Source organism: Anolis carolinensis, chromosome 1 (genome assembly GCF_035594765.1).
Source record: "Anolis carolinensis isolate JA03-04 chromosome 1, rAnoCar3.1.pri, whole genome shotgun sequence".
NCBI lineage: Eukaryota > Metazoa > Chordata > Lepidosauria > Squamata > Dactyloidae > Anolis > Anolis carolinensis.
In genome coordinates this window covers 33,605,549-33,624,388 of record NC_085841.1, presented here as the reverse complement: position 1 = coordinate 33,624,388, position 18,840 = coordinate 33,605,549, and the positions used below count along the sequence as shown (strand labels likewise).

The 18,840-nt window shown below is 39.4% G+C and overlaps 1 protein-coding gene across 1 annotated transcript in view; it reads left to right on the top strand.

Annotated features, from left to right (window-relative positions):
• Nucleotides 1-18,840, top strand: part of ush2a (usherin) — a 617,513-nt gene that overhangs the window by 68,848 nt on the left and 529,825 nt on the right. The window contains exon 10 of the mRNA XM_003216022.4: nt 2,040-2,133. Within this exon, the coding sequence (XP_003216070.2) occupies nt 2,040-2,133 (94 nt within the window). The remainder of the gene's footprint in view (nt 1-2,039; nt 2,134-18,840) is intronic.

The following is an 18,840-nucleotide window of genomic DNA, read 5'->3' as shown; positions in this document are numbered from 1 at the left end:
CCAAAGGGTGCTCACCAATGCGTCATCTTCATCATGGAAAGAAGTGACAAGTGGAGTGCCGCATGGCTCCGTCCTGGGCCCGGTTCTGTTCAACATCTTTATTAACGACTTAGACGAAGGGTTAGAAGGCATGATCATCAAGTTTGCAGACGACACCAAACTGGGAGGGATAGCTAACACTCCAGAAGACAGGAGCAGAATTCAAAACGATCTTGACAGACTAGAGAGATGGGCCGAAACTAACAAAATGAAGTTCAACAGGGACAAATGCAAGATACTTCATTTCGGCAGAAAAAATGGAAATCAAAGATACAGAATGCGGGACGCCTGGCTTGACAGCAGTGTGTGCGAAAAAGACCTTGGAGTCCTCGTGGACAACAAGTTAAACATGAGCCAACAATGTGATGCAGCAGCTAAAAAAGCCAACGGGATTCTGGCCTGCATCAATAGGGGAATAGCGTCTAGATCCAGGGAAGTCATGCTCCCCCTCTATTCTGCCTTGGTCAGACCACACCTGGAATACTGCGTCCAATTCTGGGCACCACAGTTGAAGGGAGATGTTGACAAGCTGGAAAGCGTCCAGAGGAGGGCGACTAAAATGATCAAGGGTCTGGAGAACAAGCCCTATGAGGAGCGGCTTAAAGAGCTGGGCATGTTTAGCCTGCAGAAGAGAAGGCTGAGAGGAGACATGATAGCCATGTACAAATACGTGAGGGGAAGTCATAGGGAGGAGGGAGCAAGCTTGTTTTCTGCTGCCCTGCAGACTAGGACACGGAACAATGGCTTCAAACTACAGGAAAGGAGATTCCACCTGAACATCAGGAAGAACTTCCTCACTGTGAGGGCTGTTCGACAGTGGAACTCTCGCCCCCGGGCTGAGGTGGAGGCTCCTTCCTTGGAGGCTTTTAAGCAGAGGCTGGATGGCCATCTGTCGGGGATGCTTTGAATGCGATTTCCTGCTTCTTGGCAGGGGGTTGGACTGGATGGCCCATGAGGTCTCTTCCAACTCTACTATTCTATGATTCTATGAAATAGAAATGTGAGATGGGTCAATTTCAACCAGGGAAATTGCACAGAGAAAATGGTATAAGGATGTCCGTATTGTGAAATTGGTCCACTATGGATGTAATTAATTATTCATAAACTTTGTTTTCATAAAAGTAATTAAAATTTTAATAAATTAACTAATTAAGTAAAACAATTTTGTCACACCATATATATGAAAAGTTTATGGAATCTTATAATAAAATGAATTTAAACTGGAAATAATAAAACTGGAAATTTTTATATAGCTATTGTTTGTGAGAGTAAGGATGCTCTGATCATGCATAACTGATATTTCAACCAATGAGTATCTCTGTATTTTGTGTATTTTGGCATGTGTAAAAAAGGACATGTTGTGGACCTTTCTGCAGTTATGAAATGCCCTTTTTTGGCTCTCACTGTTTGTTATTTCAAATTTTTGTATACAATTGTTGTTTTATTGGTATGATAGTTTGATAGTTGACTTTAAGAATACTTATGAGGCTACTGTTAGGAATTTTACCGATTTCTATGTGTCAATTGGTGACACTGTTTTTATATTTTAACATTTTCCTCCTTGTTGTTGCTTATCAAGAAAAAATGATTTAAAAATAAGTACAAAATACATCAGTGCATATAATGTCTTTAAAGAGGTGTGGGTTATAAATGGAAAAGTTAACGTTGGAAACACAGATGTTAACTATAATTAATAATTAGAGCTTTGCATCTGCATAGAATGTAATGAAAGCACATAATGTCCATTTGATCACTTAATAGTTGGCCTGTAACGTGTCCTGTCAATTTACTCCATTGGAAAGCCGCACTTACTTGACATTTATATATGCTGAATGGAGAGAGACATGAAATGGTTACTGCACTTAAAAGCTCCTTTTCTGAAATGGTTATCCTTAACAGAAGCAGACAATTACATTCATGATAATGTAAAAAATAACAGGAAGATGCCTGGTCAAATGATATATCAAGGCTCTTTTCTCAATAGCTTTATTTTTGTACAGGTGTAATTATCTTGGCCATGCGGATCACTGTGACACAACCACCAACCCATACAGATGTCTTTGCTCAGAGGAAAGTTACACAGAAGGCAAGAATGTGAGTGTCTTTAAGGTGGATTTTTCAAGTCCTCAGAATTATCACTGGAGATCTCAGCTTTTATTTGAGTGGTTCTCACAAATGTAAATCTCTGTTTTTATTTGTAATGTTTCCATATTTGTATTGTTCTTCGTTTTGAACTTAAATAGGCCCCCATTTCATCTGTTTTCTATGCCTTAATCTTACAAGGCATACAGAAAGTGCCAGAGAACATCCACCCACTTTACAATTGTAGTTCCCACCTTAAAGGGGGGGAAAATTGGCAAAATCTTTGACAAGGATGGGAAAGGTTGTAGAACCTGTTGTGAGAACTTATAGAATCTACATTGTTTTGTCTCACATGGCAACATGGATGAGCCTCCCTTATACTCTAGTAAAAGCTGTTTTAATGAAGGCATACTCTTTTCCAGTAAGGATTGTATGGTAAACCGTTTGGTGTGAAAATAATTGCTGTGGCCAAAAAGAAGCAGATACCAATATTGGGCTACAATTCTAGTGCATCCCTTTTATGTGTCACTGCAATCCAAAAATAATTCATATAAAACAAGTACATTTGAGGGAGAGTTCCTGTCACCTCCACTTTCGTTATTGCCTAATAGATTACCCCATGGGCCATTTGGGTAAGCTGGTCATCAGAGACTGGAGTGTAAACAGAAAACAGTTAATCGCCTTCCGAGATTTACAAAATACAAACAAAAACGAATTGGGTAAATTTCGATTCTAAGGTTTTTGGTGCAGATCACACCGACGTGTTGGATATTGCGTCGGATGTACAAATTTAACAAATTTTCTTACGACTTACAAAACTTTTAAAAATTTGCACATTCCTAGTATCTACCAGATGGTCACCAGAAGCAATGTTGCCAGCAAGGCTCTGCCAAGGTACTGCTTATGGCCAGAGAAACAATGGTGGTTTTTAAAAATGTGTGGACACTGGATCAACCAGGATCCAGATGGATTCAGTTGACCACATGCCAAAAACACCAGTGGTCACTCTGGAGCAACCCACCATTCTTGTGATGGATTAAAGGCTGGAAGCAGCACTTCCAATGTGGAACAGATTTAATGTGACAATGTTTTATTTGGCCCCTGTTGACATAGGGATGCATGTTAGAAAACCAGATTGATAGGGGAATGGCATAAAATATTTTGCTTAGTTAAGTTGCTAGAAAATGACAATTTTGTTGTTGCTTCCTTGAAAAAATGCTCATTTGGAAGATTCAATTGCCTTTGCTAGTGTGACATTTTCCACATTGTATTTCATTGGAAACAAAATAAATGGTGTGATTTTTCATTCAACACATCTGGAAAAGGCAAAGTTGGCAGTGAGACATTAATGGGTCCATTGATGGTGGGGACAGTGAACTGGGTCAGATTCTGCTTGACCCAGCTGTTTACACCTCCAATACTGCAGGAAACCCTAGAGCAGTGGTTCTTAAGCTGGGGTCCCCAGATGTTTTTGGCCTGCAACTCCCAGAAATCCCAGCCAGTTTACCAACTGTTAGGATTTCTGGGAGTTGAAGGCCAAAAACATCTAGGGACCCCAGGTTGAGAACTACTGCCCTAGAGTAAGTCCTATTTTCCACCACTGCAGAATAATGGATAGATGAAGCAGGTATGCTGCACATCTGGGATGCTTGTCATGTGGATTCATTGCACCAACTGAATGTGAGTCCATGTTATTTCAGCCATGTATACACAGCCAGAGATGCCACACAAGGCAAAATAATTGATTTCCTCAAATACATTGTATATAAGCAAGTCTACACCATAAATTCATGGATTTGTGCTTTCAGACATCTGGCTTGTGGGCAGTATATAGAAAAACAATACAGGAGAAAGGGTTTTCGCTTTTGTAGAAAATCATTCCTTTGTGAGTTTTGTGTGCGTGCTCTCTCTCTCTCTCACTTCTTATGTTTTGTTTGCTTCTTTCTCTCCTGCTGGATAAAATGTCTACTTTAAAATATATATTTTAACTGTAACATATTGTTTTCAAACTAAGGGAATTTGTTACCTATCGGCAGATTTCACTGTATGTTGCTTTGTTCAGAAGAAATATAACAGGGATTTAAGGAAAACCAGAGACAGAGCAATATAGGATTTTAAAAATAGTAGCAAGCTGGATAAATTGAAATTCAATAAAGAAACAACATTGCTTTTAGGGTTGTTGTATGTCTTTCGGGCTGTGTGGCCATGTTCCAGAAGCATTCTCTCCTGACGTTTCGCCCACATCTATGGCAGGCATCCTCTGAGGATGGCCACACAGCCCGAAAGACATACAACAACCCTGTGATCCCGGCCATGAAAGCCTTCGACAACACATTGAACATTGCTTTTAATTTAATCTCTGCCCTGCTCCTCGTCAAAATAATACTCAATAAACAGGACTTTTGTGAATTACATTGCAGTCAACTTGGCAAGCAATGGTCACATTAAACTTTGATAATGTTCCAGTTGGAAGGTATGCAAAGGAATATTTTTACTGACTTTGCCAAACATTAGAGATGCAGAGGGTTGAGGGCACTGATGTAGTGTCCCAGCAGATCCTTGTTCGTACTCTCACTGCCATAGGGAGCTTTGAAGTTGCCTTCAGTCAGAGCACTTGAACTAAGCCCATGGCAAACACAGAAACATTGTTTGATTTCCTTCTTTGGTTTTTTTCCCTGTGCATTTTCTTATCCTTCCTTCACTCACCTTTTGTTTGTCTTTTTGGGGATTTTCTCGAGTAAAGCTATCAAAAGAGAAATGATAAGAAGGAAAAAATAAGCAAAAGAATAAAATATTGTGTTGGTTATTTATATTATTGATATTATTGCACCATAAATCTGTTTGCAAGAATGGGAGGGAAATGGGCCCTCTTGATATTAAGTGTGTCAGCACAGAGAAAACAGATGGGAAGATGAATACAGACCATTCTTTGCTCTATAATGGCTGACCCATATGGATTATTGTACCATGAACAGAATATATAAACCTTCAGAGTCCAGACATTCTCTCCTCTATGTAGCTAGCACTCTTCCTGCCAAGATATTGGGGTGGAAATATATCTGTTAAGTAAATGTAAAGGTTTCCCCTTGACATTAAGTCTAGTTGTGTCCGACTCTGGGGGGTGGTGCTCATCTCCATTTCTAAGCCGAAGAGCCAGCATTGTCCTTCTAGGTCATGTGGCTGGAATGACTGAATGGAGCGCCGTTACCTTCCCGCTGGAATGGTACTTATTGATCTACTCACAATTGTACGTTTTCGAACTGCTAGGTTGGCAAAAGCTGGGGCTAACAGTGGGAGCTTACCGCACTCCCTGGATTCAAACCGCTGTCCTTAGGGTCAGCAAGTTCAGAAGCTCAGTGGTTTAACCCGCTATGCCACCAATGGCTCCTAATATATCTGTTAGGCACACCAATTTGTATGCCAGTACTTTACTTTACTTTACTCCTAGGTCATTAGCTGTGCCAACGGCATTAGATGCTCCCTTCCTCCTTGCACTGGTAGGTAATCCACTCCAAAAGGGTTACTGGCTGAGAGAGGGGCAATTGCAAGATGGCCTCAAGTAAGGGTCCAAGACAGCATGTGCTACTGTGCCCAAATTTTCAATATTTGTGCTGGCACTTACCCTGATTAAATACCTAGTTTATTCAGCCCAAGAGTGTTTCCTGTCATTAAACTTGTGAAATTTGTCACTTTGACCTTGCCCTTTCATGTGCAGCCTATTGATAATCAATCCCAATTTTAATGCAAAATGTCCCATCTAGCCCTGTTCATGACTTTCTCTTTTGTTCTGGGAGGCCTCCTTATGGAGTGCCATATCATACTCTACTGTATAGACAACATACCACCAGCAAGGGCACATACCTTTAGCATGTTCCCACAATCAGATGGAAAGGAGCCAGCCACACTTCTGGTAAGTGAAATGGACAAAACCCATGAATACAATATACTTAACCAGCCAAAGCTGTGTTCTGTAGCATCCACCTTATTCTCTTTCACTCTTTTAAGTAACCATTGTTTACTCCCTTCCTCAGTTTCCATCTTAAGGAGAGTGAAAATATCCATATAGCATGTATTGAAAAGCCTGTCCCTTTGGGTGAATGGATTCCTGAAGGATCTTCAGTATTTCCCAACGTAGTCACGATAGCATCAGGACTAGCTTCCTTAACACAGTCCTAAACTGCCTGAAGCCCCTCCCACCCCCGATGATTTGCCACTTCCTGACTTTCTCCTGAGCAGAGCAATATGGCACATAGCAGTAGCCTTCTAATTGACCTCTCTGGCATGAACATTGGATAATGTATTGAAAGTTCCTATGTTGTTTGACTTCTCCTGCCCCTTGGATGTCCGTCTTGTGCCCCTTTCCTCACAGCTTTAAGCTGAGGGTGGCCTCCTCTTCTTCTTTTCTACTTGAGCTGGGTTACCAGTTAGGTACACCATAATTTCTTACAAGGTCCTAACAGCAGTCTCTACTATTTGAATTACAGTCATACCGTTGAATTTGCATGTAGATATGCCCATATTAGCATAAGCAAATTCAGTGCAAATCTTTCCCCCGCTTTTCCCCTTGATTTTATGTTTGTGATGATAAAGCAGCTACCCTAACTGTCACTATTGGTATTATTATGCTTAATTTAAAATTGGCATCTAGATATGTATATGATAGCATCAGGAAATTAAATGCAAATTGATACCTCCTCCACCCTACTTTCTGGATTTTGTTTTGTTGGTGGATGAGAAAATACCCAAAACCCAATGATATTTAAACACCAAAGAACATGCATCATAGATTAGAGAAAATGAAACTAAACATGATGTGGGACTACAAGAAAGTCCTTCAGCCCATAGAGTAATATTTTCAATTACTTATACCTATCCCTAACTCTAACCATAACATACATCCTTTTATGGGCTAGCCAGTTTCGTTTTTTCAGGGCTTTACACCCTTGCATATTTTTCTATGAAGCCCCAAGCTTCATTCTTGTCATTTATTGTGAAAATGCCTTTGTAGCCAAGAAACACCTCCTTTTAAGCTTGATAAACAAAATTCCATCTCTCATTTTTAGACCTTGTCACACATTGTGGTTTGCTTTTAGCAGCTTGAAAATATAGGATGGTCAATCACACTGTTTCAGTGGATTTGTAAAAGGGCATTTAACAGGATAATTACACCAAATATATATTTTCGGTGAGGACAAGGAGTGAAAAGCTTGCAGGTATACAGGCAGAAAGGCTTGAAGGGAGATATTACAAGATGTTGACTAGCATTTGTTTTATATGTGTGCTTAAACAAGTGATGAAAATCATGAACAAAATATCTGAATGATCCCTCCAACTTTTAAAAAGTTGAAACCCAGCCATTCAAATGATGGTCTCTGACTGAAATGAGGATTTTAAAAATAAGTCTTCTAAAATTCAAGTTGACACTGTCTTTTTAATTAGAACAAGTATTGTGAAATGGTACTTTGTGAGGGGATTAATTATAAATATTTAATACAATCTGAAGTTCACCAAGCACTCTAGAAAGTCCTGTGCCTCTGCGAGAAAACCAGCTAAATTAGGTTGCAATTCTACACACATTTACCTGGGTATAAATCCCATTGAATTCAATAAACCTTAGCTCTGAGTAGATATATAAAAGATTACACTTTTCTTTTTTATCTTATTGTTTGGGAAAGGAGTGTTGAGCAGTTGACAGATCTTTATTCAGTCTGCATGTTCTGTGCCTAAATACTTAACCTTTCTTTCACTATAAACAAGTATGGTATCTATATAGGTTCTTGGTGATAGTACTGTTGATTTCAGCTAACAACTAATTACAAGAAAATGCATTTATTATTTTGCAAATGTCACATTGGAACCCATTTGCTAACAGCAGAATTTAGTGCAATTTCTATCTTCTCAATTCAATTGCATTCTCATAGGGCACAATCAGACAGTGCACCTTCCCTCGTTTTTGCCTGGGGCATCTATACGACATCTTAGGTAAAAATGAATTAATTTGTGACAAAGCAGAAAAACCCTGCTTTGTCCCAAAGTAATATGACAGTTGTCAGAAGACCTGGGTCTTTCCAGCTGTGGGCACTGTGTGGATTGGGCCTGGGGATCGCATTGCATGATTTCCAGTGCCCATCCACACAGCTGTCTCAGGTTTTTGGGCCTCATGGAGCCCCAAAAACCCAACAGCCCCCAGCCCCTCCCAAAACCCCTTTAATAAGTCTTTAATAAGAAAATAACTCACCCGGATGCCATTACTGTGCTGATGGCGGTCTCCTGCCATGTAGAAATGATGTGCCAGGAGAAGGGGGGGGAGGAGGAAAATTGCTTCTACTCCCCCCCCCTCTCCTGGCACGTCATTTCTATGTGCCAGAAGAGCACCGGCAGCACAGTGGTCAGGTTAGTTATTTTGTTTTTTAAAAGGTTTTTCTGGAGGGGGTTGTTTTGTGTCAGGGTGCATCTGGATCCCCCCCCCCAAGAAAACCAGGGTTTTGGGCGAGAGGTGTGGACTTTAACCCAGGCCCAATTGGGTTTAAGAAACGCAATTGCGTGTGGGTTGAAATCTTATGTGGAACCATCCATAGACAAGTTAGATAGCTACTGCTTTCTATACATTTATACCAGTGCTTAACTGCTCTTGAAACACTTAGAACACACTGTTTAAATGAACACTTTTGATAATATTTCCACCATTTCAGGATTGGATAATAACACAAGTTTTCTAGATATTAATGCACAAGATAAAATTTGACTTTAGTATATTTGGTTTTAAATCAGTTAGTTTCATTAATTATTAGGAAGGTCTACAAATTATTCAGTTGTAGTACGCATCTTAAATGTGGTATTAAAATAAAGTATAAGAAGAAAAGTTACTTCTTATTATATTATTACTATAGAAGTCCACACAAGAGAGCTCAAATTCTATACAAAACTTTGCAGAGTACTTCTTCAAACTCAAACTTCTGAAGAAATAAACAAGCAATTTCCTCCATGTAGACACTCATGTCTATAAGATTTATTTCTCTTTGTGGTCATATGGAAAATATCTTCAAGTTCTATAAGATTTATGAAAAATGAGAATTTTAGAAAATTAATATCAAACCACAAACTAAGGGTGATTATTTGTGCAAGAAAACATCAACTTACTATGAATTGGCTCCTGGCTTCCTAATGATATTTGAGTACTTCCAGTGAATCTTGTGGTTTTCCTGGGCTAAACCTACGTTGCTCCACTTCAGGCAAAGTCAGGGGATGTTCCAGAGGTAGCTGGAAACTACAGTGCATCCTGCAGCTTTGGGCTATCTGGAAAACTGGATCAAGTCTGTTTTAGACCAGTCCACTGTCCAGATAGCACACAGGCACCCTCAATCTTTCTATGTGATGAAAAGGGGATGGGTCATGTCCATGTTGTGACTGCCATCACTAAAAGCCAGCTATAGAGCTACATTGCGGGTATCTCATTCTGCTATCAGCAGAGGTGCCTACATGATGAGGATGAGGGTGGGGAGATTGTTCCCCCTTTGCTGATGTCAGAACGGGGTACCTTCAATATCCAGGAGCTGGAAAGGGGCTCTGTGTCTGGGTGGGAGCAGCAGCAGCAACAACACAAGAGAGAGTAGTGATGGTCCAGCAGACCTGATGACTTCTTGACTTTTCTGGACCGTGTGGATACAAGCATGGTACTTCAGTGGGTTTAGAAGGGTGCATGTGACTGTTTTGAAGACAGTTGGGATAATTTCTACTCTGGACTGGCTCTGATTTACTGGTCAGTGTAGACCCAACCTAAGAAAAAAAATCTTATCTTGGATGAGCACTTACATAGAGATCTGATAAATACAGCCTTTTGTTACCTAAAACACTCTAGTTCTTTATCTGTTTAAAATAATTGGAAATTTATCCTAATGCACAGGCAGATAAAAGTTGGATCATAGAGGACCATCAAGGGGGTGAAGGTACCATCACCAGGTGCTTTTAGGAAAGAGACAGCCTTTGTTTTCTTTGTTGCCTCTGGCTCAGCTCCTGGAACTCACTCCTCGCAGAACTGAGACCCTGGCCCTGTGACTCTGTAAAGTCAGGCCCAGCAAGAATACCTGCCTGTCTCCAGAGGCTGGGGCATAAAAGGACCATGCCTGTGGGGATCTCAGCCATTGAGGGCCTCCCATCTTGCTCCCTGGGGCAGCAGGGAGGTTATATAAAGAAAGGTTGAAACTCTATGGAGAGGGAGAGGGAGAGGGGGAGGGAGATGGGGGAATGGGGGGTGGGAGTGGGGGAAGAGAAGGGATCTATGTTAATTGCTGTAATAACATGTTTCATGCATATGTCCATGTTTGATGTTTTTATAGTTTTAATGGTTTTAATCTACAGTTGTATATTTTTGATTTAGATATGTGATATATTTTTATATATATGTAAGGCATTGAATTTTGCCATTTATTATGTTATAAACCACTTTGAGTCCCCCCAGGGGTGAGAAAAGCGGTATAGAAATGCAGATAATAATAATAATAATAATAATAATAATAATAATAATAATAATAATAATAATAGATATCAGCATGGAGTTTGGTTTGGACAAACGTTCGACAATGGCATTGAAGAAGGGAAAAATTATTGAAAGTGAGGCTATAAATAGCCTAATGGCCAAACAATAAAGTGTCACCAGCCAGAAGCCTATAAATATCTGGGCATATTACAGCTGGACAACATCAAGCATGAACATGTGAAAACTGTGGTCAGCAAAGAATACACACAAAGGGTCAGAAAAATTCTCAAAAGCAAGCTCGATGGAGGCAACACCATCAAGGCCATAAACACCTGGGCCATAGCTGTCATAAGATATACTGCTGGCATCATAAACTGGACACAGGCAGAACTGGACAATTTGGACAGAAAAAGAAGATCAGCGGGCAGAGGACTCTTACAAGTAAAACAAGCAGTCAAAGGAGAAGAACATGCCCTGGCAGAATATGTAAAGCAAAGTGAAGAAGTCAAAAATCAGAAACTCCTCAAAGCACAGCAGACAAAAAAACAGCACAAGAAAACCGCACTACAGACTAGAGCTGACAGATGGCACAATAAAACATTGCATGGAAAGTTCCTTGACAAAATTGAAGGAAAAGCTGATAAGGAGAAGATCTGGCTATGGCTCATGAATGGGACACTGAAGAAGGAGACAGAAGGCCTGATCCTTGCAGCCCAGGAGCAAGCCATCAGAACAAATGCAATTAAGGCCAAGATCGAAAAATCAGCTGATGATCCAAAATGCAGACTGTACAAGGAAACCAACGAAACCATTGATCATATCCTCAGTTGCTGTAAGAAAATCACACAGACAGACTACAAACAGAGGCACAACTATGTGGCCCAAATGATTCATTGGAACTTATGCCTCAAGTACCACCTCCCAGCAGTAAAGAAGTGGTGGGATCACAAACCTGCAAAAGTATTGGAAAATGAGCACGCAAAGATACTGTGGGACTTCCAAATCCAGACTGACAAAATTCTGGAACACAACACACCAGACATCACAGTTGTGGGAAAGAAAAAGGTTTGGATCATTGATGTCGCCATCCCAGGTGACAGTCGCATTGACGAAAAACAACAGGAAAAACCCAGCCGCTATCAGGACCTCAAGATTGAACTTCAAACACTCTGGCAGAAACCAGCGCAGGTGGTCCCCAGTGGTGATTGGCACATTGGGTGCCGTGCCAAAAGATCTCAGCCAGCATTTGGAAACAATAGACATGGACAAAATTATGATCTGCCAACTGCAAAAGGCCACCCTACTGGGATCTGTGCGCATCATCCGAAAATACATCACACAGTCCTAGACACTTGGGAAGTGTTTGACTTGTGATTTTGTTACACGAAATCCAGCATATCTATCTTGTTTGCTGTGTCATACAATATAATGATGATGATGATGATGATGATGATGATGATGATGATGATGATGATGATGATGATAACAAGTCTGTGGAGGCAAACATCAAGGAGGAGTGCTTCAGAATGCAGCGTGAGATCCCCTTCTCATTAGTGCCAGACTGTTGTTTTTGCTTGACATTTGACATCTTTTTTTTAAAGAAAAAGTAAACTTGCCATTATAAGTGGGTCTCTGTTAAGTAATGATATGTAATGAATAAAAGTAATGAAAATTTCAGTGAGCATTGAAAATTAAAAAAAATACTGGCATCTTTTAGTTAAGAATTGGTTGCATCTGTGTCCTATTTATTACACGGTAATTATCATGTAGTCACTGCATTGTAGTGACATGATAATTGTATGGTAGGCAAAGTATCATTCTGACTATTTCTAGCATTTAAAGTATGACAGCAGCTAGATTTGGATTGGTTAAGGGTTATTTTGTGCTAGTTTGGGCATTTGCTGATATGGAATACTACAATGCCACCAGCTTTTAAAACAAATTATCTGGACAACTTATTAGAACAACAGTCCCAGGATCCCTAAATGTCTATGGTTATTTCCATGCACATTGGAGGATTCTGTGAGAATCTAAATTGTGATTTTAAAAGTTCACATTTAACTGGCTGCTATTAATGCTGGATTATCCAGTAGAAATTCTTTCTCTGTGTGTGTTTTGAAGGCTTTTTGCTGTTGAAGGATAGCAGTTGCCATGCTAAAGTGGGGAAGGGCAAACTTCAGATTTATCGGATTTTTGTGTCTGTGTATTTACTAGACAATTCCAGTCAGAGTGACAACTGGGTAATGATTGAAGGGTTTGACCCAAATGTAAAATGCTAACCAAAGAGCAGAGCCTATTATTTTCTACAACTATCCTTTTTGGTATCCATGTCCACATTGCAAATCTTCACATACATTACTATATATTATGGATTCTGTTACCAAGCTCTAAAAATGAGCAGTAGAGCTGGGCAAAGATGTGGTCAAAGGTAAATAAGAGAGAGCTCGTATTTTATAAATGAGAAAAATGCAAAAATTAAAGTGGTTAGTACAAAATCATCCATGGCAATTAAAAAACAAACAAAAGTACTTATAGTACTGAGGATCAAAGTTCTTGGAGATTTACTGTACCTACCTAAGTAATGTCCCCTGACTTGATCCCACTCTCCAAACCTACTTTACCCAGGGTCCTGTTTCTGATTGCCCAAACCTTTCCCATTGGTGAAAAGAGTTTGAAATGTCATCCACCCATGCCCAGATAACTGGTAAAGTAAGTTTAGAAAGTCATTTATGAAGGTACACAGAATGCCTAGAAAGTCAGGGTGGTGTACAGGTTTGAGTGTTGGGCTAGGATACTAGTTTGAATCCCTGTTTGGCCATGGAAACCAATTGGGCTACCATAGGCAAGTCACATTCTCCCAGCCTCAAGGGAAGGCAAGGGCAAATCTGTGAACAAATTCTGGCAAGAAAAGCTTGAGATAGATTTGGCTTAGTCTGATCATAAAATAGAAATGAATAAAAGGCACACAACAATAACAGTGACAATGACAACAACAACAACAACAACAACAACAACAACAACGTGAATACAGAGCAGCTACATTTGCAAATCTAAGTTACTCTAGTTTTGCAATACACAATATCAACCTATTCACCAGTAGTGATTTACCTATAGATTCCAACCAGTCATCATCATGTCTCTGTTTTAAAGAAGGAATTGGCCATTTTCCATTAATAAGGGTATAAATAGGCAAAGTAAGGCTGTTATCTCAGCCAGCTCATTTTAGCAGTCATGAAAAGGCAGCAAAGTTATTGATTATTTAATTTATTATCATTTTTATGACCAGAAGGAGGGAGAGAGGCACTATTTCCACTACTGTTTTGTTAATAACCAATAATAATGTTTGTCATTAATAAAGTAAAACTATTTAGTCGTTCAATATACAGATTAAATAGGCAGTTTTTTCTGTCTTAAGAAATTATAGAAACGAATGATTCAACATATATCATGCTCCTTTATGTTTCATTTAGTATGGATGTTACTATATGGTCTAATTAAGTAATAAGGATACTAATAATTTCATAATTATTTCCAAATGGTATTCCAAAAATGTACACACTATTTTTGAACATTAGCAGCCAAGTCACCTCATGGAGTCACTATCAATGTCCCTTTTTATGAGAAGCTTTGGCATGAAGTTGAGCAATATAACTTATTGCCTTTAGTATTATGAAATGATTTGAATGTATTATGTGAGGATTTCAGTTAGCAGGTTTTACAGTTGTAGAACTCAACCACTGTGAGATTGAGTTCAAAAAAATATTGCAAGAGAGAGAAGTCTGTGTGAGAGAGAATTCATTCTGTAGCCATTTCAACACTAAGTACTATTCATCAAAATCTGGTACATAATCTGTTTTAAGACTTCTTCTAAATCTGAGGTGGAGAAAATGCAGTACATGGAACACAGGTGGTTAGAATCATAGAATAATAGAGTTGGAAGAGACCTCATGGGCCATACAGTTCAACCCCTGCCAAGAAGCAGGAAAATGACATTCAAAGCAGCCCTGACAGATGACCATCCAGCCTTTGCTTAAAAACCTCCAAAGAAGAAGCCTCCACCACACTCCAGGGCAGAGAGTTCCACTTCCGAACAGCTCTCATGGTGAGAACGTTCTTCCTGATGTTCAGGTGAAATCTCCTTTCCTGTAGTTTAAAGCCATTGTTCATTGTCCAGGACAGCAGAAAACAAGCTTGCTCCCTCCTCTCTATGACTTCCCCTCACATATTTATACATAGCTATCATGTCTCCTCTCAGCCTTCTCTTCTGCAGGCTAAACATGCCCAGCTCTTTAAGCCACTCCTCATAGGGCTTGTTCTCCAGATCATTTTAGTCACCCTCCTTTGAATATATTCCAGCTTGTCAACATCTCCCTTCAATTGTGGTGCCCAGAATTGGACACGGTATTCCAGGTGTGGTCTGACCAAGGCAGAATCTAGGTATACCCCTATTTATGCAGGCCAAAATCCCATTGGCTTTTTTCGCCACCGCATTTCATTGTTGGCCCACGTTTAACTTGTTGTCCACGAGGACTCCAAGATCTTTTTCACACGTACTGCTGTCTAGCCAGGCGTCCCCCATTCTGTATCTTTGCATTCCATTTTTTCTGCCGAAGTTAAGTATCTTGCATTTGTCCCTGTTGAACTTCATTTTGTTAGTTTCAGCCCATCTCTCTAGTCTGTTAACATAGTTTTGAATTCTGCTCCTGTCTTCTGGAGTATTAGCTATCCCTCCCAGTTTGGTGTTGTCTGCAAACTTGATGGTCGTGCCTTCTAACCCTTCGTCTAAGTCGTTAATAAAGATGTTGAACAGAACCGGGCCCAGGACGGAACCCTGCGGCACTCCACTCGTCACTTCTTTCCAAGATGAAGAAGATGCATTGGTGAGCACCCTTTGGGTTCGTTCGCTTAGCCAATTACAGATCCACCTAACTGTAGTTTTATCTAGCCCACATTTTACTAGTTTGTTTGCTAGAAGGTCATGGGGGACTGTGTCGAAGGCCTTACTGAAATCCAGGTACTCTACATCCACGGCATTCCCTCTATTGACCCAGTTTGTAACTCTATCGAAAAAGGAGATCAGATTAGTCTGGCATGACTTGTTTTTGGTAAATCTGTGTTGACTATTAGCGATGACCACATTTGATTCTAAGTGTTTGCAGACCACTTCCTTAATGATCTTTTCCAGAATCTTGCCTGGTATCGACATGAGGCTGACCAGACGGTAATTGTTTGGGTCGTTCTTTTTTCCATTCTTGAAGATAGAGGCCACATTCTCCCTCCTCCAATCTGCTGGGACTTCTCCCGTTCTCCAAGAACTCTCAAAGATGATTGCCAGTGGTTATGAAATAACTTCCGCTAGTTCCTTCAATACTCTTGGATGTAGTTGGTCTGGCCCTGGGATCTGGTTCTCAGATCCCAGTTTACAGCCCTTGAAGCCCCATAATCTGTTCCAATTTTTTCAGGTGATATGGTAGTACTCCCCAGGGCATAAAACTGCTGCATAGTGAAACAGTTTTGTCATCTAACACAGCAGCTTTGTCATCTAACAGTTTTTTCATCAATTGAAAGTCTTTCTCTCCATCCCAAAAAAAAAAAAATGTCCCCAAATTAGTAAAAAAGAAAAGAAAAGAAAAGACATCACCTCTGACCAGGTCTGGTGCCCTGGTAGCCCTGCACTCATTGCTATTGCATACTCTTGTCCAAGTACATTATTTTCTGGGTTAATGTCATACGGTCTGAATGCATTGAGTTTGAGGTATCCACAGACACTTGAGTATTTTCTATTGCAGAGGCTGTTTTGCAGATTCTTCCCTTGAAATGTGTTGCCATACTTGCCCTCTCTCTTTTTTGGACTGCTTCATTAATTCATTATCTTTTCCCTTGGGAAATGTGAATCTGATATGATTGTAGGAGGTCTGCAACCATCTAAACACACCTTCCCTGGGAATACAGGAAGGGCATGGCTGGAGAGGGCAGGGCTGGAGAAAATGTACCCTTAGGTTTTATTATTAATGTAATGAAAATAAAACCTGACTGGCACTAAATATTTTTCAAGAGTAACTTTTTGAGCTTCTAATATCTTCTTGAATTAGAAAAAAAATAAAGTTAAATTAGATTATCTCTAACTTATTGTGATTAGATTTTTTGTTTTATATTATTTTGGCAACACGGCTGCTATATATGTACAGTGATGGTCATTTCTATATATAGTTGTCCATGTAATATTACATAATGTGCAAATCGCTCTCTTGAGATCTGAAATGTATTGATTTTCTTCATTTCAGTGTTCATACTCTGTCATTCCTATTTTATGTTTCTTGTGGAGAAATACAATGGTACCTTTGAAACTATACTGGCTTCCTCTTGTGTTCTACAGTTTTTGAGTAAATAATATTGGTTAGGAAATGAGAAAATAGATACATACTTAGCCAAGAAAAGGGCAGTTTGTGTGCCTTTCATAAACTAGTTTTGTTTTGTTCTCATTCACATTATATTAACACTATTGAAAATTTAAAAACAAAAGAGAAGTAAAATTCATTTTAATAAGACTTACCCAAGCCTTGCATTCTCTAGCAAAACTGTCAAGTTTCTTTCTTTCTACCTTTCTATGAGGCTGAGGAAGGCAACTATGAGTTTAAAATAAGAATGCACTTTCAAGAACCAAATATAATATTGCATTCATTTTCTACTTAACAAAAAGATCAGAAGTACATTCATCAACATAACCAGACACCAGAAGAAATATATATTCATCATGAATGAAAACAAAATGTCCTCATTTTGAATATACATAAAAGTTTGACTCAGAACAAAATATATGGATCAAGATTTTTCTTTTTCAAGATTGGTAGGGATGACTTTTGTCTATGAGCTCATCCTTGGCAAACAGATATAATACCATAGCCCATAGATCTTAGATTTCTAAAATAATTTGTGGAGAATATTTATTGAAATAACAAGGTGCTTTCTCAAATATCCAAAGATCAGATTCCCAGACAACCCAGTAATATATAGAATTGTAAAGGAGCCATTGTACTTTTTAAAATGGTTGTTATCCCACAGGAATACAATTTACCTTGCTGAGCTGATGAAAATCCATATGAGATTTTAGTTTCAACTAGCCAATTAAAATTGAAGTTGTCAGAGTTATCTCAAAAAGAGCAAGGTAGAATAGTGACAGCAAATTAAAGAGCCTCCTATTGAGGTTAGTAAGAAGTACGGCGACCAAGTAGATATAGTAGTTTTCTACATTGCTGAATGGAATCTGGTGGCTCATTTAATACATTTCCTACAGTCCATCATTATATGAAAGGGATAGATACCATGACACTGGACACTTCAATGAAAGCTGAATGATTCCTCATCTATGAGTCTTAGTTCTGAGAGTCTGAACAGCAGCAGCCCTTTTCTGAGCTCAGAAGACAATACTATAGATGCAAATAAAGAACGTGCTATCTCAAACACAAAAGAAACAAAAGCAATGAAAACCCATCATGACTTTGCAATGCCTATGCAACCTATTACATGACCACATAGCCACTTTAGTAGGCAAACCAAACATTGCAGAGTGCCCACAGCCAACTGTTTAAATGGCTCAATGCTAGCCCATGTGGCATTCTTTTAATCCCCCAGGTCTTGTCCTACTACTGTTTGTGCCGTAAGGGAATTCATAAGATGTCTGGTTCCTTTCCACTTCACAGTAGCATCCTTGTTTCAAATGGCATAACTGGCTGAAAAGCACACACTCACTTCCCTGATTTTCTGTGTACAGACATGAATACATCCATTAATGTTCCGCATAAGAACTCCTTCAATCTGAGCTATTATTTCCTGTAGAGATAGATGAAAATAGGTGGCTTGATTTAAAGTTGCTGCATTCACACACAAAAAACCCCATAAACAAAACACAAAACATGATTTTCTCTTCTTGCAACACCTTCTTCCTGGAGAATTCTATCCCCAATTGGAGATCTGGAGAAGTAGAGCAATTGCCTGAGACTTCACTTGGTGTCCCAAAACTTAGCAGCACAAAGGAGTTTCAGGGATAAAGAAGAAAAAAAAGTATAGCTTGGGTGCAGACAGGGCCGGCACTAGGTAATCTTGAAGTGTAAGCAAACAGTATTTTGGAATCCCCACAACCAGTCACTGAAAAATAAAAGAGTCAATACAAAGAAACACTAATGGGGGGGGGGGGGATTAACATTTTGAGAAAGCAGTGTATTTTTTGGGTTGCTGTAGGTTTT